The sequence below is a fragment of the Xenopus laevis genome, chromosome 1S (genome assembly GCF_017654675.1).
Source record: "Xenopus laevis strain J_2021 chromosome 1S, Xenopus_laevis_v10.1, whole genome shotgun sequence".
NCBI classification, from domain to species: domain Eukaryota; kingdom Metazoa; phylum Chordata; class Amphibia; order Anura; family Pipidae; genus Xenopus; species Xenopus laevis.
The window spans coordinates 80,002,822-80,029,218 of NC_054372.1; the positions used below are offsets into that span (position 1 = coordinate 80,002,822).

General features: G+C 44.9%; 1 protein-coding gene across 21 annotated transcripts in view; it reads right to left on the bottom strand.

The window, feature by feature from the left end:
* Nucleotides 1–26,397, bottom strand: part of adgrl3.S (adhesion G protein-coupled receptor L3 S homeolog) — a 1,276,319-nt gene that overhangs the window by 786,658 nt on the left and 463,264 nt on the right. For all 21 annotated transcript variants that reach the window (XM_041579809.1, XM_041579790.1, XM_041579795.1 and 18 more), the window contains one exon: nt 10,863–10,966. In XM_041579809.1, coding sequence (XP_041435743.1) covers nt 10,863–10,966 — 104 coding nt within the window. The remainder of the gene's footprint in view (nt 1–10,862; nt 10,967–26,397) is intronic.

A 26,397-nucleotide genomic window follows, 5' to 3' on the forward strand; every position in this document is an offset into this window, starting at 1 on the left:
TGTAGGCCTTGTTTGCCCAGTGTGTTCTTCTTCTTCTTCATTTTCAAACAACTCCCATCTAGCTCTGTGAGCTTGTTCACATTCTGTCTAAATATCAATAATAATACCGTCTCCAGAAACACCACCTGAGTTGTTGTTGTTTTTGTTTTAAAAATAATGCCAGGCAAAGGCAGGCCGCCACGCAGAGGCACTAGGGGCCGTGCTGCTATGCTATCCTGTGGCCCTAGGAAATTGCCCAGTTTTAAAAAGGCAATGACCCTGAACTCCCAAAATGCTGAAGAGGTAGTTGACTGGCTTACACAGCACACCCCATCCTCTACCGTTTCTAACTTTACCACAACATCCTCATCCTCCACTGCTATGGGCACCCCACGTAACACTTCCTCCACCACCGGCGCCCCTTCTTCACTGGAGTCAGAGGAGTTATTTTCACATGAGTTTCTTGAACTGAGTGATGCGCAACCATTATTGGCAGAAGAAGATGAAGGAGATGAGGACGTTACACCAGATTTAATTCTGGCAGAGAACACAACAGAGATGGACATAATGAGTGATGACGAGGAGGTCCCCGCTGCTGCTTCCTTCTGTGAGCTGTTAGAAGAAATTGATGCATCTGAGGAGAATGATGATGAGGAGATTGATGTTTTGTGGGTGCCCAGTAGAAGAGAGCAAGAGGAGGATAGTTCAGATGGAGAGACGGAGAGTCAGAGAGGCAGGAGGAGAATAAGACTTAGAAGAAGCAGGGAGGACAGCTCGCAGGGAACAGTAGGGCAACAACATGTATCGGCACCTGTGGTCAGCCGGCCAACGCACCCGCCATTGCCGCCAACGCCGCCGACTTCTACTTTTACCCCCAGATTGCCAGCCTCAAAAAGGTCAGCAGTGTGGGATTTTTTTAATGTGTGTGCCTCTGACAAAAGCGTTGTAATTTGCAATGAGTGCAGTCAGAGTCTTGGGAAGCCCAACAGCCACATAGGTACAACTTCTATGCGAAGGCACATGAACGGCAAGCACAAAGCACTTTGGGAGCAACACCTCAAAGGCAACAGGCAAACTAAAAGCCACCCTCCTTCTGGTCCAGCATCTTACTGCTCTACCTCTGCTGTCCTTGACCCGTCTGAACCACCCTCCACTCCGCCTTCCACCTTGACCACCTGTTCCCATTCCCAGTCATCTGCCCCCAGCCAAGTTTCTGTGAGGGCCATGTTTGAGCGTAAGAAGCCAATGTCTGCGAGTCACCCCCTTGCCCGGCGTCTGACAGCTGGCTTGTCTGCACTCTTAGCCCGCCAGCTTTTACCATACCAGCTGGTGGACTCTGAGGCCTTCCGCAAATTTGTAGCAATTGGGACACCGCAGTGGAAGGTACCCAGCCGCAATTTTTTTTCAAAAAAGGGAATACCACACCTGTACCACCATGTGCAGAGCCAAGTCACCGCATCTCTGTCACTTAGTGTTGGGCCAAAGGTCCATATGACTACTGACGCATGGTCCTCCAAGCATGGTCAGGGCAGGTATGTCACCTACACTGCCCACTGGGTGAACTTGGTCATGGCTGGGAAGCAGGAAATGTGTGGCTCAACAACGACAGTGGAGTTGGTGTCACCGCCACGGATTGCACGTGGTTCTGCCACCACCTCTACTCCTCCTTCGCTCTCTACCTCGTCTTCTTCCTCTTCTTCGTCCTCTGCTGCTGGGTCCTCCTCCTCCTCCACACCTGTGCACCCCCAGCTCCCCCTAGGCTATTCGACGTGCCATGTACGCCGTTGTCATGCTGTCTTGGGGATGACGTGCCTGGAAAGCAAAAACCATACCGGATCTGTACTCCTGTCATCTCTGCAGTCACAGGCCGATCGGTGGCTGACCCCACACCAACTGAAGATCGGAAAAGTGGTGTGTGACAAGGAAGCAATCTGTTGGCAGCACTGAGACTGGGCAATTTAACACATGTGCCCTGCATGGCACATGTTCTGAATTTAATAGTACAACATTTTGTCTCAAAGTACCCAGGATTCCAGGACGTTCTCAGGCAGTCCAGGAAGGTGTCGGCCCATTTCAGACGTTCCTATACAGCCATGGCACGCCTTGCTGACATTCAGCAGCGGTACAACATGCCAGTCAGGCGTTTGATTTGCGACAGCCAGACTCGCTGGAATTCAACGCTCCTCATGTTGGAACGTCTGCTGCAACAACAAAGAGCCGTCAACGAATACCTGTTTGAACTGGGTGGTATGACTGGATCTGCAGAGCTGGGGATTTTTTTCCCCCGTTACTGGGTGCTTATGCGCGATGCCTGCAGGCTCATGCGCCCTTTTGAAGAGGTTACAAATATGGTCAGTCGCACCGAAGGCACCATCAGCGACCTAATACCCTTTGCTTTCTTCCTGGAGCGTGCCGTGCGACGAGTGACAGATGAGGCTGTAGACCAGCGTGACGAGGAGCAGGAAGCGCACGATTTCTGGTCGGAATCACCAGAACGAACCCAGGCACCTGCTGCAACGCAGGGAGAGGTGTCAGAAGTGGAGTCAGAGGAGGAAGGTGGCTTTGTGGAGGAGGAGGACCAACAGGAGCAGGCTTCCCAGGGGGCTGGTGGTGACCTTTTGGGGACCCCTGGTCTTGTACGTGGCTGGGGGGAGGAGACCGTGGATGATGCAGTCCTTGATAACGAGGAAGCGGAGATGGATACCTCTGCATCCAACCTTGTGAGAATGGGGTCTTTCATGCTGTTATGCCTGTTGAAGGACCCCCGTATCAAGAGGCTTAAGGAGAAGGACCTGTACTGGGTCGCGACTCTACTAGACCCTCGGTACAAGCATAAAGTGGCAGAAATGTTACCAACATACCACAAGTCTGAAAGGATGCTGCATTTACAAACCAGCCTGCCAAAACATGTTGTACAATGCTTTTAAGGGTGATGTCACTTCAGGAACTCATCAACATTCCAGGGGCAGAGGTGCCAGTAATCCTGCCACGAGCGCACCTGCAAGGACAAAGCACTTTGGCCACTCTGTAACGTCAGACATGCAAATGTTTTTCAGCCCAAGGCAGCGGCAGAACCCTTCGGGATCCACCCTCAAAGAACGCCTCGACCGGCAGGTAGCGGACTACCTGGCATTAACTGCAGATATCGACACTCTGAGGAGCGATGAACCCCTGGACTACTGGGTGCGCAGGCTTGATCTGTGGCCAGAGCTGTCACAATTTGCCATGAACCTCTTGTCTTGCCCCGCCTCAAGTGTCCTCTCAGAAAGGACCTTCAGTGCAGCAGGAGGGATTGTAACTGAGAAGAGAACTCGCCTAGGTCACAAAAGTGTGGATTACCTGACCTTTATTAAAATGAATGAGGGGTGGATCTCGGAGGGTTACTGCACGCCGGAAGACTTGTTCTGAGTTTCTGATTCTGACTCCCCATGCAGCTGTCCTTCTCTGCACGCCTCATGACTCCACATACAGCTGTCCTTTAGCGTCCTCCTCCCTCCACCACCGTTACAAACTAGGGTGCAAACCCTACTGGTTTAATTTGAATCCAGGTAAATCCTGAGTTTTTCTGGCCTCTGTGCTTCAGTGGCTGCGACCAAAAAAAACAGAATATTTTCAGCATTTATATGGCATATTTTTTCTGGCCTCTGTGCTTCAGTGGCTGCGACCAAAAAAAACAGAATATTTTCAGCATTTATATGGCATATTTTTCCTGGCCTCTGTGCTTCAGTGGCTGCGACCAAAAAAATTGAATATTTTCAGCATTTATATGGCATATTTTTTCTGGCCTCTGTGCTTCAGTGGCTGCGACAAAAATAAATGAATATTTTCAGCATTTATATGGCATATTTTTTCTGGCCTCTGTGCTTCAGTGGCTGTGACAAAAAAATGAATATTTTCAGCATTTATATGGCATATTTTTTCTGGCCTCTGTGCTTCAGTGGCTGCGACTAAAAAAAACAGAATATTTTCAGCATTTATATGGCATATTTTTTCTGGCCTCTGGTGCTGCAGTGGCTGCGACCAAAAAAAACAGAATATTTTAAGCATTTATATGGCATATTTTTTCTGGCCTCTGTGCTTCAGTGGCTGCGACCAAAAAAATTGAATATTTTCAGCATTTATATGGCATATTTTTTCTGGCCTCTGTGCTTCAGTGTCTGCGACAAAAATTTTTTATATTGTTAGCATTTATATGGCATATTTTTCCTGGCCTCTGTGCTGCAGTGGCTGCGACCAAAAAAAAATTAATATTGTTTGCATTTATATGGCATATTTTTCTGGCCTCTGTGCTGCAGTGGCTGCGACAAAAAAAAATTAATATTGTTTGCATTTATATGGCATATTTTTTCTGGCCTCTGTGCTGCAGTGGCTGCCACAAAAAAAAATTAATATTTTCAGCATTTACATGGCATATTGTTTCTGGACTTCTGGTTCAGTGGCTGCGACAAAAAAAACATAATTTTTCAGGAAAGTACACATGCCTAATTTTTCAGGGTTCTGCAACAGTGGCAAAATCGCATCTTTTATGGTCACCGCAGGTGATCAATAAAGTAGACCAAAACTGGGCCCACACTGCAGAATCAGTGTTTTTTGGTTCGCTTCACTGTACATTGAATTACCTCTGCCTGACCGTGCACGTGCGCACAAGCACGGTGACTGCTAAACACACCACTACAGAAATATTGCCACCAACAGGACGAACATCCTGGAGGTGACAAGCAACTAGTAATTAAAACTATTATTTGCTCACTTGACGGTATCATTCATTAAAGCTCTTTGCGTCTTTTTGCGTTGCAGTAAGCACCGCGTTTCGTCTTTGCGTGTGAACAGGCTGTAACTTTTACACGACTTGATTGGCATGTAAACGCCGGACGTTTTAAAGCATTTTATTACACAGGTTTAGAAATGTAGTGTGATTTCTGCCCTTTACAGCACAAAACGCAGCGCTGTGTCAACAATGGATTTTTTAGAAACATTTTTGCCCTTGATCCCCCTCTGGCATGGCACTGTCCAGGTCGTTGCACCCTTTAAACAACTTTAAAATCATTTTTCTGGCCAGAAATGTCTTTTCTAGCTTTTAAAATTCGCCTTCCCATTGAAGTCTATGGGGTTCGCGACGTTCGCGAACCGTTCGCATTTTTGACGCAAGTTCGCGAATATGTTCGCGAACTTTTTTTCCGACGTTCGCTACATCCCTAGTGACAGCATGGCGTCTTGCTCCGCCCCCCCTTCCGAATAAATTTGATTGTGTGCTTTAATTTCGCGCTGCGTTCAAGGTTTGCTCCCTGATCTGGAAGGAATTCTAATTCTTGCTGTGGATCAGCTTCCTCAGACTGTGTGTGTGTGTGTAGCACTGTGCTGAGACATTGCACTGGCAGAAAAGGAGATAATGCTTAAGTCCTTTAGCAGCAGAAAAATAAATCAGTTCTGATTTAGCTGGAAGTTTGCAGAACCTGTGTTTGCAAGCAATACAGACAGGTTTCTCTTTAGCTTAATTCACAGAATTGCAGGCAAGGAGTCAGGATGCCAAGTGCTAATGCAAATAGCTATACCATGCATGTATGATGCACAAGTTGATTTGAATAATGAAGCTCCAGCAGTTACAACAGGATTGATAACCTGAAAGCTGCTGTTAATTTGCTAGCATATACAGACTGTATGACAATGGGTGTGATGCTGCACTATCTTTAAGTTGCTATATTCCTAGTGTCCATATATATGATTTTACATTATAAAATCCACTAAGTAATGCAAATTTCAAAAGTAAAAGTAGTAACCTACGCTGTATGCTGGCAAATGCACAGAGTTTGTCTGGTAAAATGGGAGACCTACAGTTAATTGCATGCTCTAAAAATTATGATATAATTGGTATCACTGAGACCTGGTGGGATGAAACATGTGACTGGATTGTGAATTTAAATGGTTACACCCTTTTTAGGAGGGACAGAGGAATTAAAAAGGGTGGAGGAGTGTGTTTGTATGTAAAGCCTGAATTAAAGCCATGCGCTAAAGAAATAACAATAGCTGGCACTGGTGAGGATGTAGAATCACTCTGGGTAGAGATTTTGACTATATTTATATGCTATAAACCAAGTGTCGAGTATGAAGCCCAGCTACACTTGTAGATACAAGCGGCTTCACAGCTGGGTCAAGTTGTTGCTATGGGTGACTTCAATTATCCAGACATTGACTGGGGTAATGGGGTTGCTAAGACAGAAAAAGATAGTAGGTTTGTAAATATGCTGAATTACAACTTTTTATTCCAGCACGTTCAAGAACCTACTAGGAATAACTCTCTTTTGGACCTTGTAATAACTAATAATACTGAACTCATTTCTAACATTTGTATGGGTGAGCATTTAGGGAATAGTGATCATAACATGGTCTCCTTTGAGATTATGTTGCAGAAGCAATTCTATAAGGGAGTAACTAAAACACTTAATTTCAGACGTGCAAACTTTGACAGTATAAGGGCATCTCTGCAACATATTAAGTGGGAAATGCTTTTCACAGGGTTAAACACAGAACAAAAATGGGAAGTCTTTAAAATGCTGCTTAATAAATATACTTGTCAGTATATTCTACTTGTAAGCAAGGAACGTCGTTGCAAAGCAAAACCTTTTTGGTTCAATAGAAGCGTTGGTGTTGAGGTGGGTAAGAAAAGACGTGCTTTTAAGGCTTTCAAGTTAGCTGGGACAGCCGAATCATTTATAAGGTACAAGAAGGCCAATAAATCATGCAAAGAAGCTATAAGGCAAGCTAAAATTGCTATAGAAAAGGATATTGCAGCAAGCAGTAAAAAAAATCCAAAATTTATTTTTTAAATATGTTAATAGTAAAAAAATGAAGCAGGAAGGAGTGGGACCCTTACTATCAGAGTGGGGGTCAGTTGGTTGATGAAAACAAAATAAAAGCACAGATTCTGAACTCATATTTTTCATCTGTCTACACAAATGAGGAACCAAGTGAAGGTTTCCTTCTTAATAGTCCCAATTCTAGTAATACAACTAATGATGCATGGTTCACACATGAAGAAATTCAAAAGAGACTAGAACATGTTAAGATTAACAAAGGTCCAGGGCCAGATGGTATTCATCCCAGGGTAATTAGCGAGCTTAGCTCTGTGATTGCCAAACCTCTTTACTTAATTTTTCTGGCATAGTGCCGAGAGACTGGTGAATTGCTAATGTCTCAAAACTATAGGCCAGTTAGTCTGACGTCAGTGGTAGGAAAGCTTTTCAAAGGGTTAATAAAGGATAAGATACTGAACTTCATAGCAAATCATAATACTATGAGTTTGTGCCAGCACGGTTTTATGCGTCATAGATCTTGCAAGACTAACTTAATTTCTTTTTATGAGAAGGTAAGTAGAGACCTCGATTCTGGGATGGCAGTGGATGTGATTAACTTAGACTTTGCATTTGATACAGTGCCACACAAAAGGTTACTGGTTAAATTAAGGAATGTTGGCATGGAACATGGTAAGGCCTCATCTGGAGTATGCAGCGCAGTTTTGGACTCCAGTCCTTAAGAGGGATATAAATGAGCTGGAGAGAGTGCAGAGACGTGCAACTAAATTGGTTAGAGGGATGGAAGACTTCAATTATGAGGGTAGACTGTCAAGGTTGGGGTTGTTTTCTCTGGAAAAAGGCACTTGCGAGGGGACATGATTACACTTTACAAGTACATTAGAGGACATTATAGACAAATAACAGGGGACCTTTTTACCCATAAAGTGGATCCAGGCCCGGATATGTGGCAGGGCCTCGGGCGGCAAAAAATAGGGGCGGCATGCCGTCCAGCCGCATTATGGGGATGTGTGCATCCCCATTCAATTACACCAGCTGCGCAGGCGTTTTTTCACCTGCGCGATGGGAAGGGGAAGTGTGGAAGGGCGCTAGGACCGCGCGGCTGCTAGGGGCCATGGGGCGGCCGGCAAAGAAATCCGGCGCTGAGTGGATCACTGTACCAGAGACCACCACTTTAGACTAGAAGAAAAGAACTTTCATTTGAAGCAACGTAGGGGGTTCTTCACAGTCAGGACAGTGAGGTTGTGGAATAAACTGCCGGGTGATGTTGTGATGGCTGATTCAGTTAATGCCTTTAAGAATGGCTTGGATGATTTTTTGGACAGACATAATATCAAAGGCTATTGTGATACTAAGCTCTATAGTTAGTATAGATATGGGTATATAGAATTTAATTAAAAGTAGGGAGGGGTGTGTGAATGGATGCTGGGTTTTCATTTGAGAGGTTAAACTTGATGGACTTTGTCTTTTTTCAACCCAATTAAACTAACTATGTAACTATATTCCAGCGTTATCAAATAATCGTATGCCTCCATTTGTAAGCACTGAAAGTGTGATCTCTTTAACTCATCAAATTGTCTTGAGATAGCAATAACTTACAACCTCAGGAATGTCAGCAGACTCAATCAGAATGGTACCTTGTAAATCGTTGAGAAATTTATTTCAACACTGTGAAGATCTTGACAACAGTGAACTTCCAGATAGATCAAAAGATCATAACATGATCCACTCTAGCAATATACATGCAGTTGAAAATGGAGCCTAGCAATTAGTGGTGTAACAAGTGCTTGTCGGCCCCCTGCCCAAAATCTTGGAAGGGGCCCAGCACGCATAGTAACATAGTCCCCCTTTTCTGAATGCCACCTCCCCCTCTGTCGCTTGAGTGTGCACGTTTGCTCTATGCAGTGAGCACACAAAATTTTCTTTTAGTGAGTGCCGGATGGAGGATTTTAGTGTTGCAGACCCTGCGGTCCCGGCCCCCCTGTTCTCCGGGGCCCCCCGCAGAGTCTGCTTCCTCTATAGTTACATGCCTGCTAGCAATACTATTGGACAACTGGAGTAAACCAACAGACAGAGACCAGAGGGGAGGTGGGACAAAAAATGGAAATGAAAACCAAGAAACAAATGATGCATGTGCGACATGACAGGGCTACTGTAGTGTGGCACAGTTACATCTTATCACAGATTCATGTGTCCATTGTGATCTCCTGGTTGGCAGTATGGCTGTCTCTGTGTCTTTTTTGTTAACTTTCCCCAACAAGTCTGGAGGCAGGGAGGTGGAAAATAGGGAGATTGCCAGCCAGGGATGTTGACCTTAGGGTAGAGTCCTGCGTGGAACCAATTTTTGAGACCTGGACCCAACCCCGCAACACACAGCCCACGAGCCGATCCGAATATTTACCCGCTTGCATTATCTGCAACCCGATCTGTCTACCAGCATTAAACAGGAAGTGCTGTTGCTGCAAACCAGAAGTAAGAGGAGATAGAAAAAAAGTTTTGTAAAATATAGACGATATAACATAACATAAGAAATATAAATGAGGCCTGCAACCCGCAGACCCACATCTATACCTGCACCCAAAAAGCCTACCTTCATCCCACAGGGTACCCGCATTTTTTTGCAGGAAACCCGCAGGTACCCGACCCGCTGCAGGACTCTGCAGGTTTTTGAAGAAGTTGGGAGATCAGCAGGTGTCCTCAGGACTGCCGACTTCCCATCTTTGGATGCAATTAGGGAGAACAGGAACCCCCACTTGTATGGAATGTTGCAATATATCAGCTTCTCTGTAAGTGGTTACAGAGTGCGTCTTTGTAGGAGTGTTGTTTTAGATCCTCAGTTTTGTACCATCAAACTTTGGTTTGCAGGCTGCTTTCATTATTGCCTCCTTCACTTTATAGTAGTGGACTCTACATGGCCTACTACCATCAGGGATTTTGGGTCTCAGTTCCTTGTGTACGCAGCCAATTTCAATGTGGAGATCAGAGTTATTACCCAGTATCATGATGAAAATACCAACCACTGTTGGCCCTAGATTGCCAGGTCTCGTTGCTTCCGGGAGGCCATTCATCCTGACATTACTTCTGCAACTGTGGCTTTCCATGTCATCTCCTGTTCTGGAGGTCTATAGTCAGTGTGTCATGACCCATTTGCACATTGCGTTTCCAGTGTGTTTTCAATGATTTGTTCTACTTCTGTGACCCGCTCTCCTAGCCCTGTCAGGTCTTTTAAAAGAGCTAAAATTTCAGCTTTGTGAATAGTTTCCACTTGAGTCACCTCTTTTTCCAAAGGAATTAGAGGGAACATTGGACCAAATTCTTCATCTACTTTTATGACTTTGAAAAGTTTTGGTTTTAGGTTTGAAAATCAGATGAAATTTTATGTCACATTCAAAAATAAATATAGAACATTTTAAAGGGTTTAAAAACATTCAAGCACAACTGCATTTCCCTATCTATCTGAAACAAAGTATAGCCTTCAAGGTTTACTGCATGGTCATGACATGAACCTTTGGCCATGTTTCCATAATACCAATTAAATCATATTTATCCTCCATGGTCAGTACCTCCAGCTCTTCCATTTTACCAGTCAGGTTTCTTGCATTTGTAACCATACATTTGTATAAAATTTCGAAATTTTGTCTCCACCACATTTTCCCTAACCAAGCCCAACTACCCCATCTAACCAATCTTCCACAGATAACTCACTGCTCCCCCCCCATGAATAGTTTAAATTTAGCCAGCCTCTTCCCCAAAGGTATTTGGGGTGGTATGGATACACCCGCTATATCCGATGTGGGTAATAAGCTTACCAAAGCAGAGAAAATGCTGCCTGCATAATGAACTCTTATCCAAACAGTAACAACAAAGGATGGGGATTGTATATCAATGATCTCATTATGTAGCTTGCAAGGACCAATACATGAAGTAGCTATAATTTGCATTTATTTACTAAAAGAATGGTTAAAAAACAAAGACTATTTAAATTAAAATAATGAGCAAAATGTTCACCCAATGTCACCTGCAGGGGTCTATTGTAAACTTGTCTTACAATAGCACTAATTCAACAGCACTCACCTTTTGCCCAATGTGACTGATCCATGGAGATGAGCAGTTGCTGAGGTCAGGACCACGTGGATTCCATATACCCCCAGGAGTCAAACAAATGAATGTTGCCACACCTGGAGTAAGAAACAGATTGAGTGATATGATTCAAAGATAGATCTTCCACAAAAAAACAGAAAAGTAAACTTTTTTAAAAACCTTAAAAAAAGGTATTAGCCTCAACTTTATTCACAGTATTAAACATTGGTACAATCTCTGTGTGCCCTCTAGATTTGCCCTCAATTTTACCCAGCGATCGAAACAACTTTTAATTAAGTGAAGGAGCAGTCATAAATATTGCTTCCCTTACAACTAAGCTAATTATTATAGGTCACAGATATGGGATGTATAGGTATGGGATGGTTTATGTGAAATCCATTTATCCGAATTACAAGTTAATTTTAAGGTGTAGTGCTATGGAAAATATGATGTACCTGGAATAAAATGAATAAAAAGTAGGCTTTAAAACGTTACGGCCCAAAAATGAATTATAGGTCAAACAGTAGCCTACAGGAATTTATTTACAAATTAAAAAACATTAGGGTTGGGTCTGTTTTCTGTAGACAATTAACAACAAACTCTGGGCTTGCACTATTCACACCGAACAGTTGGCTAAATTTGGTTTACAATAGACAATAAACAACAGTTTTGTCTGGGTTTTTGGTTTTCTGTTTCTGCCAACAGACTTTCGGTTCCATGTTTTTCTTACAGTAAACAAAACTCTGGGCTAGAAAGCCAGAAAATTGTGTAAGTGTGCATATGTGTGTATATATTTGCCAAACTGTGTGTTATGTGCATGTGTGCATGTGTGCAAGTATGTGTGAAAGTATGTGTGAGTGCTGTGAATGTGTGAAAGCCCCTGATCCCCAAAAATACATGTGCATCTGTGGAAGTATTTGTTAGTGTAAAAAGTGTGTTTGTGTATTTGTGATTGTGTAGTGTCACTTACAGTCGTATGAAGAAGTTTGGGAACCCCTCTTAATTCTTTGGAGTTTTGTTTATCGTTGACTGAACTTTCAAAGTAGCAACTTTCTTTTAATATAAAACATGCCTTATGGAAACAGTAGTATTTCAGTAGTGACATAAAGTTTATTGGATTAACAGAAAATATGCAATATGCATCATAACAAAATTAGACAGGTCCATCAATTTTGGCACCCCAACAGAGATATGACATCAATACTTAGTTTAGCCTCCTTTTGCAAATGTAACAGCCTCTAGCCTCCTTTGATGAGTGTCTGGATTCTGGATGGCGGTATTTTTGACAATTCATCCATACAAAATCTCTCCAGTTCAGTTAAATGTGATGGCTGCTGAGCATGGACAGCCTGCTTCAAATAATCCCATAGATTTTAGATGATATTCAAGTCGGGGACTGTGACGGACATTCCAGAATATTGTACTTCTACATAAATGCATAAATGCCTTTGTAGATTTCGAAGTGTGTTTAGGGTCATTGTCTTGTTGGAATATCCAACCTCTGCATAACTTCAACTTTGTGACTGATGCTTGAAAATTATCCTGAAGAATTTGTTGATATTGGGTATTATTCATCCGACCATCGACTTCAACAAGGGCCCCAATCCCTGAACTAACCACACAGCCCACAGCATGATGGAACATCCAACAAATTTGACAGTAGGTAGCAGGTGTTTTTCTTGGAATGCGTTGTTCTTCTTCTGCCATGCAAATCGCTTTTTGTTCTGACCAAATGACTTAGTTTTTGTCTCATCAGTCCAAACCACTTTGTTCCAAAATGACTGTGGCTTGTCTAAATGAGCTTTTGAATAAAACATCGACTCTGTGTCGTGAGTAGTGATGGGCGAATTTATTCGCCAGGCGCGAATTCAATTTGCGCGACTCGTTGCCAGCGAATAAATTTGCGAAAGACACGCAAAAATTCCCCTGAAAAAGTTTGCTGGTGTCGAAAAAATGAACGCCGGCGTCACAAACGGGCCCTGGCGTCAAAAGCAATCAACTCGTTTCGCGAATTTCGCTGGAAATTCTCTAATTTTCCGGCGAAGCGAAATGTCGCAAATTCGCCCATCATTAGTCGTGAGTGCAGAAAGGGCTTCCTTCTCATCACCCTGCCATACAGATGTTCTTTGTGTGTTCTTTGAATTGTAGATGTAAAGATTCACTACCTGCAGCAAGATGTTCTTGCAGGTCTTTGGAGATGATCTATGGCTTGTCTGTAACTCACAATCCTCCGCATATGCCGCTCTCCTGTATTTTTCTTGGCCTGCCAGACCTGGGTTTTACAGCAACTGTGCCTGTGGCCTTCCATTTCCTGATTACATTCCTTACAGTTGAAACTGACAGTTTAAACCTTGTTTTCAGATCTTTTGAGAGTTGCTTTGAGGATGCCATGCTGTCCCAGACTTTTTCTTATGACTGTACTTTTGCAAGCAGGCAGGCAGAAGACACAGGTAGGTCACTGGTGCTGGAGAAGTGTGCCATTCTTGATGATCCGGTGGGGGCGATCCTGGGGGCGCACTTAAGTGTAGGGCGCAGCAGACACATATATGTCACGTGTCTGCTGCTCTTTAGGGACCCCTGGGCGATTGTGCCCCAGGGGCCAATGGATACCTCCTTCTGCTCGTTGCTTAGGAGAAGAGGAACAAGCTGGGATGGAGTGGGTGGCTTTAAAAGCCGCTCCTCCACTGCCCAACCCAGCGTGCTGTAGATCGTAGAATCTACGTTCTGTGGCACTTAGTGTAGAAAGCACATTCTATGATCTGTGTACTTAAAAGACTGATTATTCTGCTTTGATTCTGACTACACTGATCACTGCCTGCCCTGGCTTCTGCCTGGATATTGAATTTGAGTTTTTTTAACCCCTTGTGTACCATGAATTGGATCATTACTGCCTGTCTGTGCTACTGCATCCTCCTTAGTCCAGACAAAAAAAACCATCAGGCCCTAACAGGGGGGCACTGGGCATGTACCTTCTCTGTCTATCTATCCCTAGTTCATAGCCCTGAAGGATCACCAGACCAGCTTCCTAGATTGCATCAGCCCCACTCCTCACATTATCTATACCTGGGTGCCTCAGCAAAAAAGAAAAAACATATTAAAACTAACAAAGCTGCTGCACTCTCAGGATAGCATAAAAGATTTAAACAGAAAATACATGCAGAATACTCAATGTTTCAGGCCTATACAGGGACCTTTGTCAGAAGCATGTACACAAGTAACAGAGCTATAGTACAACTCCAGAATATGAACCCTTGCCTGAAAATGGCGCCAAAATGGTTGCTAGGTACAGGGCCGGAACTAGGGGTAGACAGAAGAGGCAGCTGCCTAGGGCGCAACGATTGAGGGGCGCTGGGCAGCTACCTCTTCTGCCTACCCCTAGACCTGGCTGCGCTCCTCTAACAGCACTTATGCGTGCCATCATTGACGCCCATGCACACAATCGTGTCGTCGCGCATGCGCACACCAGCGTCGTCGCACATGCGCACACCAGCGTCGTCGCTCATGAGTGCGCCAGCGTCAGCACACATCGAGCTACAGGGGAAGGAGGGGGCGAGCTGGCCAGCTGGGCTGCCTTGGGCGCCCAGCCAGCCTGGCCCGTCTCTGGCTAGGTAACTAATCACCATGTAATTACAAGCACAAAACACTGTCACAAATTAAGACATGATCAAGAAAGTAAAGTGTAAACAATCAACTAGAGAAAGAAATAGGGAAGTAGTATACTGACCACTGTCTATTGTACAGAAGCCCCATCCAATTGCCATGCCATAGCTAGTACCTATATGTATCAGAGAATGGATAATCCTCTGCTACACTTGTCGTACGCCACGGGCATACCTAGTGCAACAAAGCTATTGCCCAAGGATAGCAACTCTGCATCTGGAGTTAATAGTGCTATCTGATGGTCACCCCAAGCCACGCCAAGGCTCAGAAGATGTGGGCACTGCCACAAAATTCCTATTTGAGGTGCCAAAGCTGTCTCCAGTGGTGCCGGTCACAGCTTGACCTAATTGCATTAATAAATGGACAACAACACATCTGGCACATTACCAGAAAAGCATCTGGCAAAGTACATGCTCTGCATCCTCACCTATGGGCACAGAGACATAAAGTGCATTGCCAGAAAAGTATACATATACATAATAACAGCAACACTGACACGGCACGGGAACAACTCAAACAAACCTTTAACAGATTTCTACAGAGGGGGTACAATGAGGCCAATCTAGAACAACAATTGCAGAGAGCCTTTCAATACTCACAGGAGGAACTTCTTAACCAAAACCTAAACGACAACAGAACCAATCACCACTGATTCCTACAACCACATTTACTCCAACATCCAAAAACTTAAACATTGTGTGGACCGGAATTGGTCCATTGTCATTATACCAAACCCAGAGACCTATGTTTGGGTACAGGCACTACAAGAGTTTAAGAGACTTGTTAGTAAAACAAACTTTGTGGGTGGTAATACTAAGGGGACTGATTTGCTTACCTCACAAGGTGTTTGGTTGCTACAAAAGTACTGGCTGCGTGAATTGCAGGAGCATGCTTACAGGCCTGGACTTTCCATATCCACATACTGGTAAACACTTCGAAATTACTCACAGACTTACCTGTACATCAACATATGTGATTTATATCATTACTTGCCCTTGTGGACTTTACCATGTGGGTAAACACTACCGTTAGAGAATGGACAGGTAACCAAAGATCTGCTATCAGCAAAGCCTTAAATTAACAGAAGGCAGAATAACCTGTTTCTAGGCACTAGCTCCTAAAAAGACACTCTTTACTTACCTTTAGATTTATGGCTATTGACCACCACTAGCGACATTGTATTTTTGCTGTGTACATATTACCAACTTAAATAAAACAACTTTAATAGCATCAATTCAGTTATCTGTCTGACAGTACAGCTATAGTGGAGCTCAAGGCATATAAAGCTAGCTCAAGGCATTTAATAAATATTCTATTGATTCCGTTTTGGTCAACAAGCCTTTTACATGTTATCACAGACATTAGACAACTGAGTTGCTAACTTTCAAACAAATGAAGTCACTTAATACCCTTCGATTTGTGTGTTTTTTTTCCCTGGTTAACTTGGGGGAGGGCGGGAATTAAGGGGTGGGGGGATTTGCAATCCACTGTGGTTCTGTTTTTTTAGACTTCAGAGCAGGAAGATCCTTTCTGCAAATATACCAGTTGGTAGACAGGGACAGTGATAATAACCATTTGAACCCATTGTCTTTTTTTTGGGGGGGGGGTGAATTGACTTCCACTTCATGGCAATAAGTCTTTTTGCCTGTATGAAGAGAAAATTGAGAAGAATTTGTTCAGAGTATGTAGGCACTGTCTCCTTGACCAAACCCTGGTTTGGCCCTGAAGGGAGGACCAGTAGTGAGTCTGCCTTGTTACATAGTTACATAGTTAAATTGGGTTCAAAAAAGACAAAGTCCATCAAGTTCAACCCCTCCAAATGAAAACCCAGCATCCATACACACACCCCTCCCTACTTTTAATTAAATTCTATATACCCATACCTAAACTAACTATAGAGCTTAGTATCACTAGCCTTTGATATTATGTCTTTCCAAAAAATCATTCAAGCCATTCTTAAAGGCATTAACTGAATCAGCCATCACAACATTACCCAGCAGTGCATTCCACAACCTCACTGTCCTGACTGTGAAGAATCCCCTACGTTGCTTCAAATGAAAGTTCTTTTCTTCTAGTCTGAAGGGGTGGCCTCTGGTACGGTGATACACTTTATGGGTAAAAAGGTCCCCTGCTATTTGTCTATAATGTCCTCTAATGTGTAAAGTGTAATCATGTCCCCTCGCAACTGCCTTTTTTCCAGAGATAACAACCCCAACCTTGACAGTCTGCCCTCATAATTTAAGTCCTCCATCCCTCCAACCAATTTAGTTGCACATCTCTGCACTCTTTCCAGCTAATTTATATCCCTCTTAAGGACTGGAGTCCAAAACTGCACTGCATACTCCAGATAAAGCCTTACCAGGGACCTATAAAGAGGCATAATTATGTTTTCATCCCTTGAGTTAATGCCCTTTTTTATGCAAGACAGAACTTTATTTGCTTTAGTAGCCACAAAATGACACTGCCCAGAATTAGACAACTTGTTATCCTTCTCATTTAAGGAAACGCCCAACACACTGCCATTTAGTGTATAAATTGCATTATATTATTTTTGCCAAAGTGCATAATCTTGCATTTATCAACATTGAACCTCATTTTCCAGTTTGCTGCCCAGTTTTCCAACTGCAAAGTGGCAGCATCCTGCATGGAACCTATAGTTCTGCACAATTTAGTATCGTCTGCAAAATTAGAAACAGTACTTTCAATGCCCACCTCCAGGTCATTAATAAACAAGTTGAGAAGCAAGGGACCTAGTACAGAGCCCTGTGGTACTCCACTAACAACACTGGTCCAATTAGAAAATGTTCCATTTACCACCACTCTTTGTAGTCTATCTTTTAGCCAGTTCTCTATCCAGGTACAAATACTATGTTCCAGGCCAACACTCCTTAATTTAACCAGTAACCTTTTGTGTGGCACTGTATCGAATGCTTTAGCAAAGTCTAAGTAAATCACATCCACTGCCATCCCAGAATCGAGGTCTCTACTTACCTTATCATAAAAAGAAATTAAGTTAGTCTGGCAAGATCTATTACGCATAAAACCATGCTGGCACATACTCATAGTATTATGATTTGATATGAAGTCCAGTATCTTATCCTTTATTAACCCTTCGAAAAGCTTTCCTACCACTGACGTCAGACTAACTGGCCTATAGTTTTGAGGCTGAGAACGGGATCCTTTTTCCCGTTAGTGCCATAGTGCCAGTCTCTCGGCACTATGCCAGATCTCAATGAATCCTGAAAAATTAAGCAAAGAGGTGTGGCAATCACAGAGCTAAGCTCGCTAAGTACCCTGGGATGAATACCATCTGGCCCCGGACCTCTGTTAATCTTAACATGTTCTAGTCTCTTTTGAATTTCCTCATGTGTGAACCATGCATCGTTAGTTGTATTACTAGAATTGGGACTATTAAGAAGGAAACCTTCACTTACTGGTTCCTCATTTGTGTAGACAGATGAAAAATATGAGTTCAGAATCTGTACTTTTATTTTGTTTTCATCAACCAGCTGACCCTCCTCTGATAGTAAGGGTCCCACCCCTTCCTGCTTAATTTTTTTACTTTTAACATATAAATTATTCTGTATTTTTTTTTATTGCTTGCTGCAATATCCTTTTCTATACCAATTTTAGCTTGCCTTATAGCTTCTTTGCATGATTTATTGGCCTCCTTGTACCTTATAAATTATTCGGCTGTCCCAGCTAACTGAATGTCATGTACCCTGTGTAGGTAGAATTGGGATCCAAGAATTGCAATGCCACCTCTTTCGGGTTTGCCGGTGTGGGGCAGAAGGTTGGAACAGTTATTTCTTGGCTTTTTAAACTTCACTCCAAGTTTAAAAAGGTAAGATTTCAATAATAAGCTTTTTAAAAATAAAAAAGGGTTTGAAGGCTCGATGACGCACGTTTCGTTTACGCTTTATCAAGGCAAATTTGCCTTGATAAAGCGTAATTGAATCTCTGATCTAGAGAAATTTAATGGAATTGTAGCGCTACTAGCGCAGCATTCATTCCTTTTATTCTCTTTTATCTCTAAGGCACTGAGGATTTGTTGGTTTTATAGCGAAGTTAGCTCTCCTTAAAAGACAGTTAAACATAGTAACGAGACCACAGTCCTCAGTGTTCTGCCTTTCTCCCACGTGTGGTGTCCCAGGGCTTAGAACAACGCAGCTAGTTTCTTCGGGACAACTCCACCTCTATACTATTTTCTAATTTCTAACTTTTATTCATGAATTGCTGATGCTTTATTTTTAATTGTTTGATACCATGAACTCACTTTAAAATTATAACTACAGCACTAGCACCTTATTTAATTCATATCAGAAGCATGAACTTTTAGATTATTCATCAATTGTGTGTAGATAGATTTTATTCTGGGTCACATCACCTGATTTGTAGCACTTGAGCACCTTAATATTTTTAATTATTTATATATAACACAATCAATTGAAATACCATTAATTGTATGTTGGTGCTAAATTGATTGAGAACTAAGCATATGTTTATAGTAGCACTAAGCACTTATATAATTAGATCTCAATTAATTTTAGTAAGGTAGTGTGTGGTTTTACTGCTTTTTCTTGTTTTTAGTATCCCTATTCTGGTTTATATACCTCTACTCAGCCTGATATTGGGTAATACAAGTGAGTGAACCATATTTTTGTTTGTGATCAAAGTAACCTGAACCTTGCTTTGTGTCGGTTGCACCATTGGTGGTAGGTGGACCAGACTCTGTGGTAGGCTTTGGCTGACAATGGTTTATAGGTGGCGCACATTGGGGCAAATTCACTAAGCGCCGAAGCGCCGAACGCTAGCATCAATTCGCTAGTGTTGGGCATTTTCATTACTTCGCAAATTCACTAACGAACGCTGGTGTAGATTCGCTAGTGTTACTTCGCACCCTTACGCCTGGAGAATTTTCGATACGGACGTAATTACGCAAATTCACTAACGCGCGCAGTGTACTGAACGCTACCTTTTACGCTAGACTTCCTTCGCCACCTCAGACCAGGCGAAGCGCAATAGAGTAGATAGGATTGCTTCAAAAAAAGTCAAGATTTTTTCTAAGTCCCAAAAAACGCTGGCGTGTTTTCTACATTATGGGTGATAGGCTGAAAAAGATCGAAATTTTTTTTAGGGCTCCCCTCCTTCCCCCCTACATTTCCTGACTCATGGCAACTTACCTATACAGTGGGCACATGTGTAGGGCAAAATAAAAATTTTATTTGATGTTTTGAAAGTTTTCTAGGCATTTGTAGTGCTGATACATATTCCTCCATTGAAATTTGAATTTGGCGCCATATGCAAATTAACCTTCGCTAGCCTAACTTCGCTTCACTTAGCGAATCAATGCTAGCGCAACTTCGCAACCTTACGCTACCCCTGTGCGCAACTTCGGATTTTAGTGAATTTGCGGAGCGCTGGCGAAACTATGCCTGGCGAAGTGCGGCGAAGAGCGGCGAAGTTGCGCCTGGCGCAACTACGAATCTTAGTGAATTTGCCGCATTGTGTGTGCCACAGCTCTAGAGAACCCCTTCTTTGTCAGGATTTGGGTCTCAAGAGCCATGCCGTCAAGTTGAGGTTGTAGGGTTTGGGTGATGGATTTGCCCTTGGGTGAGAAGATCTGGAAGTGGAGGCAAGGTCCAGGGTTTTGCCACTGACAGGTTGAGAAGTTCCATGACACATGAGCATCTAGGCCACCTGGGCGCTATTAGTATGTGAGTGGTCTGTTCTCATTGCTGCTTTTTGATAATCCTGGTTAAAGTGGTAGGGGCGGGGGGGCGTGGCTATGAGCTGAGCGAGGCAGACGTGTCTTAACATTGCTCCGTTCCTGTGCCTCAAAAATACTGATTTTAACCCTGTTCCCGGTGATTAAAATCGGCAGAGACTCTTTCTACTTCAACTGCTTCGTATACCTGCTGTTTCCGACGGTCCGAGATGCGGAGAAACCGAGCCCAAGGAGATAAAGACGGCGAGGCCCCATCCTCCTTTGTGAGTAAAAATGGCGCCGATACCAACGCCATGACCAAGGCGGGACGCAACAAGGGATCCCCCCAGGCCAAGGCGGGCACTTCGACCCGCCACAGTACTGGTCCAACAGCCGCTCAGAAACTCCTGCGGTATGCCACGGAACCGGGTGGGGATGTAAGCGGTCAGGCCAGCCAGGCCAGTGAATCACCAGGTAACACACCATATGATTCCCCGGTACCCTCCCCGCTCATTGCCCCTGAGGGTGACCACGTGTTACAGTACGCTCTCCCTGTGCAACCTACACTTGCGGAAGTTATGCTGCTCATTACCAGTAATCATGCTGTCACGATAAGTAAATTTGATGATCTTAAAACAGATCTTACACTTTTGAAGCACGACGTGCAAAATATACGGGAGTGCACAACTGAAGCTGAGAGGCGCATTAGTGATATGGAGGACACCCTGGCGCCTATGCCTGAAGCCATTGCAGCCCTTACTCGCAAGATCCAATCCCTAGAATCGAAATCTGACGATTTGGAAAATAGGATGAGACGGAACAATATCAGGCTGGTGGGCCTTCCGGAGCGGGCAGAAGGGAGCAACCCAGAATTGTTTTTGGAGGCCTGGCTCCGTCAGCATCTGGGTGATGACATCTTCTCCCCCTCTTTCGTAGTGGAGAGGGCACATCGCATTCCTAACCGCCCCTCACCACCTGGGGCCCCACCACGACCCTTCATTGCACGGCTTCTCAATTATAGAGATCGGGATAGAGTACTATCGGAAGCCCGGAAGAAACAACAGATCCTGCATGAGAATGTGAGGGTCTCCATTTATCCAGATTTCTCTATGGAAGTCCGCAAGCAGCGCTCCAAATTCATGGAGGCCAAACGGAAACTCCGACAGCAAAATATGCCTTATGCCATGTTATTCCCGGCAAAGCTCAGAGTACAGGAGGGTGGTCGGGCCCATTTCTTTGAGAAGCCGGAAGAAGTCTTCTCCTGGTTGGAGGCTAAGGATAGGAGACCTCCCACACACTAGTGCCGAAGAGGCTCCTCTGTCGACTCTACAGCTCTGTCCGAGGGTACTCACCTGGATGGTCCCAGGCACGGGACACGGCAAAACAAGTTTTATCCCCCTTCAGCTCAAAGCAGGGCGATAGCCTGAGAACCAAGGAACTACTCAGAAAGTCCGCTGGTTCACTCCCAAGTTTAACCTAGTTATGGCGATTTTTGTTGGGATCCAAGCCTGCTCAAATTGGGGACGGGCGGGTAGGGTGGGTGTTTTTTGTACGTTAACCGGACAGCTAGTCTGCCCCACTGTCTTTTTCTCTCATTTTTCCCTCCCTTCTTCATTGCGAGGAAGGGGCCTTTTTGCTGCTCAATCTGAAACCTGCTTTTTGACCTTGGATTACAAACGTCGGAGCTTTTGCCTTCGGTTTTCCATTTACCACAGAGATAATGGCTGAAGTCGTACTTCTCTCTTGGAACGTCAGAGGACTGGGCAGTCCCATAAAGAGAGGCCTGGTTTTTAAAACCATTCGTCAGGTTAAGCCCCATCTGATACTGCTACAGGAAACCCACTTGGACGGTAATAAGGTACTGGCTATGAAGAAACCCTGGTTGGGGGCATCTTATCACTCTACTTACTCCTCTTTTGCTAGGGGGGTCTCTATACTAGTAAAGAGAAATTGTGTCTTTTCCCTGAACAGGTTGATAACTGATGCTGATGGTCGTTTTATTATTTTGTCATGTACTTTGCATAGCAAACCGTATATTATTGTGAATGTATATGCGCCTCCTCCATCTAGTGGGTCGATGCTGTCCCTTATTATGGATAAGATACTTGCCCTCCCGTCAGCGCCCCTGCTTTTTATGGGTGACTTTAATGCAGTCCTGTGTGAGGATATGGATAGGTTGTACCCCAGTACCAAACCCAATCACTCACTGTCGAATTGGGTTTCTACCTATCACCTTCAGGACCTCTGGAGGGTGAAACACCCTGGAGAAAGGAGGTATACATGTTACTCAGCCTCTTATAACACAATGTCTAGAATTGATCTGGCCCTAGCAACCCCTGATGTTGAGATGCAAACTCATTCGATAGAAATTTTGCCCGGGGGCATTTCAGATCACTCTCCCCTCCTTTTAAAGATAGAGGTGCACCCCTCTCCCGTCAATACGGTATGGAGACTTAACAGCTTTTGGGTACGTCAACCTCGCATAGCAGACTCAGTGGAAAAAGATATAGAAATGTATGTTGACATTAATAAAGGGACAGCGTCGCCCCAAGTCGTGTGGGACTCCTTAAAAGCATATGCTAGGGGCGCTTATATACAACAAATCAAACAATTTAATGTAAAAACGCAGGAGGAAGTAGACGAACTAGAACAACAGGCCACTGCAGCAGAACAGCTATTTTGTCAGAACCCTTCCCCGCGAACCGAGGCTGACTGGCTGACAATTCGGAACACTCTACAAGTAATTCGCACTAAACAAGTCAGGAAATCGTTACTATTTAGTAATGCTAACGTATTTGCAACAGGGGATAAGAATAGCAGGCTGCTGGCTTTGTTGTCTAGGGAAATCTCTCCTCTTACTAATATTCCAGCGGTTGCTGATAGTAAGGGAGTTATATGTACAGATCCCAAAGACATTAATACAGCTTTCTCCAACTTTTACTCGCATTTGTACACTTCACGGGTATCCAGCCCCAGGGAACAGATACTTGCTTACCTTGCTACTATTCCCCTTTCCACACTAGACCTAGCAGAGGTTGCCTTGTTAGACGACCCCATCTCGGAAACAGAAGTGAGAGAGGCAATTTCTAATTTGGCCCCAGGCAAGACCCCAGGAGTTGATGGACTCCCAACAGATTTCTATTCCAAACACGAGAAGCACTTGATTCCCATACTTACCTCCCTTTACAATGGTGTTCGAGAAGGTGAAACCTTACCCCCCTCTATGCATGAAGCTCTTATTACGCTTATTCCTAAGCCGGGGAAAGACCACCTGGACTGTGCCTCCTATAGGCCGATATCATTGATAAATGTAGATGCCAAGATTCTTGCCAAAATCCTTTCCCAAAGACTAAACCAAGTTATCGCTGTCAGGGAACCGGGAGTTCCCTCTGGGGAGTTGTCCGGATATAGGAGGAAGCCCCTCAGGAGGGATCAGGATCGTGGTATCCAGGGATTCAGCAGAAGGGGTAATAAAGTTCAGGCAACAGGTCAAAAGGCAGGCAGAATATAAACAGAGTCCAAAGTCCAGGCAGGGGGTCAGCAACAAGAGATCAATCAATAGAATACACAGGAATAACAGCAACAGGGAACCCAGGAATCTAATCAGGAACAAGATCCTATTTTCGGGCGCCATCTTGGCGCCTCAGGCGTCCTTTTAAAGGGGTTTTTTGGCGCCCTTGCGTCGGCGTCAGCACGTCTGCGACCGACGCGCTGCGCCTGCATCCGTCGCGACGTCTTCGCGCCTGCGCACTTGCGCGCAGGCGTCTCTGCGCCGGCGCCGCTACCCACGTGGCGGCCATGGGCGCCGCCATTTTGGGAGCGGCGTCGGAAGGGATAGCTGCGCCGCCCGGAGCTCCTGGTCCTGCTCCGGGCGGCGATCGTGACAGTACCCCCCCCCTCACGGGGGGCCTCAGGACCACCGGGACAAGGCTTCTGGGGAAACTTGGCGTGAAAATCCCTCACCAGACGAGGAGCGTGAACATCACGGTGTCCTTCCCAGGAGCATTCTTCAGGGCCAAAGCCCCTCCACTGAATGAGGTACTGAAGGGACCCTCTGGAGATCCTGGAGTCTAAGATTTTCTCCACCTCGTACTCGAGTTGACCCTCCACAGAGATGGCAGGAGGAGGAGATTGACCGCCAGAGAATCGGTTGGTGATGGCGGGTTTCACCAGAGACACATGGAACACGTTGGGGATTCTCATCTCTGGTGGAAGCTGGAGTCTGACAGCCACAGGGTTGATTATCTCCAAGATGGGAAATGGACCCACGAATTTTGGACCCAACTTGGGAGATGGTATCTTCAACCGGATATTCCTGGAAGAGAGCCAGACATTATCACCCACCTTGTAGGGAGGAGAGGATCTTCGACGACGATCCGCGAAAGTCTTATGAACAAGAGCGCTCTTCTCTAGGTTCGACTTGGTAGCAGCCCAAATAGCAGACATATGTGCTGCGGAATCGTCAGCAGCCGGGACGTCAGATAGTACAAAGTCTTGGGGAAAAGCTTGAGGATGCTGCCCATACACCGACATGAACGGAGATCTTCCTGTAGAGGAATGACAAGCATTATTATGAGCGAATTCCGCCCATGGGAGGAGATCTGACCAGTCATCCTGGCAGAGGGATACGTGGTTCCTCAGGAACTGTTCCAGGGCTTGGTTGACACGTTCAGCTGCCCCATTCGTCTGCGGATGGTATGCAGAAGAAAACTGAAGAACAATTCCCAGGTTCTTGCATAGGGAACGCCAGAATTTGGCAGTAAATTGGGTGCCTCTATCGGAGACGATCTCCACCGGGAAACCATGCAGGCGGAAGATTGTACTGGATAAATAACTGGGACAACTCCACCGCAGAGGGCAACTTCTTCAAAGGGATGAAATGGGCCATTTTGGAGAATCGATCAATGACAACCCAGATCACAGTGTTCCCACAAGAGGGAGGAAGTTCGACAATGAAGTCCATGGACAGGTGGGTCCAGGGACAGGAAGGAACCGGCAAAGGCTGTAGTAACCCACTGGGGCGAGAGTGGCTTGACTTAGACGTGGCACAAACATTACAAGCAGCAACGAAGTCCTTCACATCTTTGCGGATATCAGGCCACCAAACCAGGCGTCGTAAGAGTTCAAGAGTCTTAGCTGGGCCAGGATGTCCGGCTTGCCTGGAGCAATGGGTCTGTAGCAGGATAGGCAGACGCAGCTCAGGAGGAACAAATGCCATTCCAATGGGTGTATCAGAAGGAGCAGAAGACTGACCAGCCAGGATTTGGTCGGCAAACTGTGGATACAGGGAGGCAATAATCTTGATTGGAGGAATGATTGGCTCTTGTCTCTCAGGAGAGCGGTCCACCGGAGTGAAGCTACGAGACAAGGCATCGGCCTTCAGATTCTTGGAGCCTGGGCGATAAGACAAGATAAAATTAAATCGAGAGAAGAAGAGAGCCCACCTTGCTTGTCTGGGGTTTTAGCCTCTTGAGGGACTGGATGAACTCGAGATTCTTATGATCGGTTGTAGATCTGAACAGGAATCAGAGAACCCTCCAGGAGGTGACGCCACTCTTCAAGGGCAAGTTTGACAGCCAAGAGTTCTCGGTTCCCGACATCGTAGTTCTGCTCTGCGGACGAGAACTTCTTGGAAAAATAAGCACAGGGATGCAACTTCCCATCAGCGGGGTGTCTCTGGGACAAGATGGCTCCAGCTCCGACTTCAGAAGCATCAACTTCGATGCAGAAGGGTAGTTCAGGATTGGGGTGTCGGAGGACAGAAGCGGACGTGAAGGCCTCTTTCAATGACTGAAAAGCTTCAATGGCAGATGGAGGCCACAAGCTGGGTTTACCCCCTTTCCGAATGAGGGCCAGGATAGGTGCAATGCGGGAAGAGAACCCCCGGATGAACTGCCGATAATAGTTAGCAAATCCGATAAATCTCTGGATTGCCTTGGTACTCAGCGGGATAGGCCACTCCTGGATGGCAGACACTTTCACGGGATCCATCTCAAATCCCTCAGGAGAGATAATGTATCCTAGGAAGGGGATCTTGGACACTTCGAAGACGCACTTCTCCAACTTGGCGAAGAGAGAGTTCTTCCTCAGACGAGAGAGTACCTCCTTCACCTGGGAGCGATGGCTTTCTAGGTCTTTAGAAAAGATCAGGATGTCGTCCAG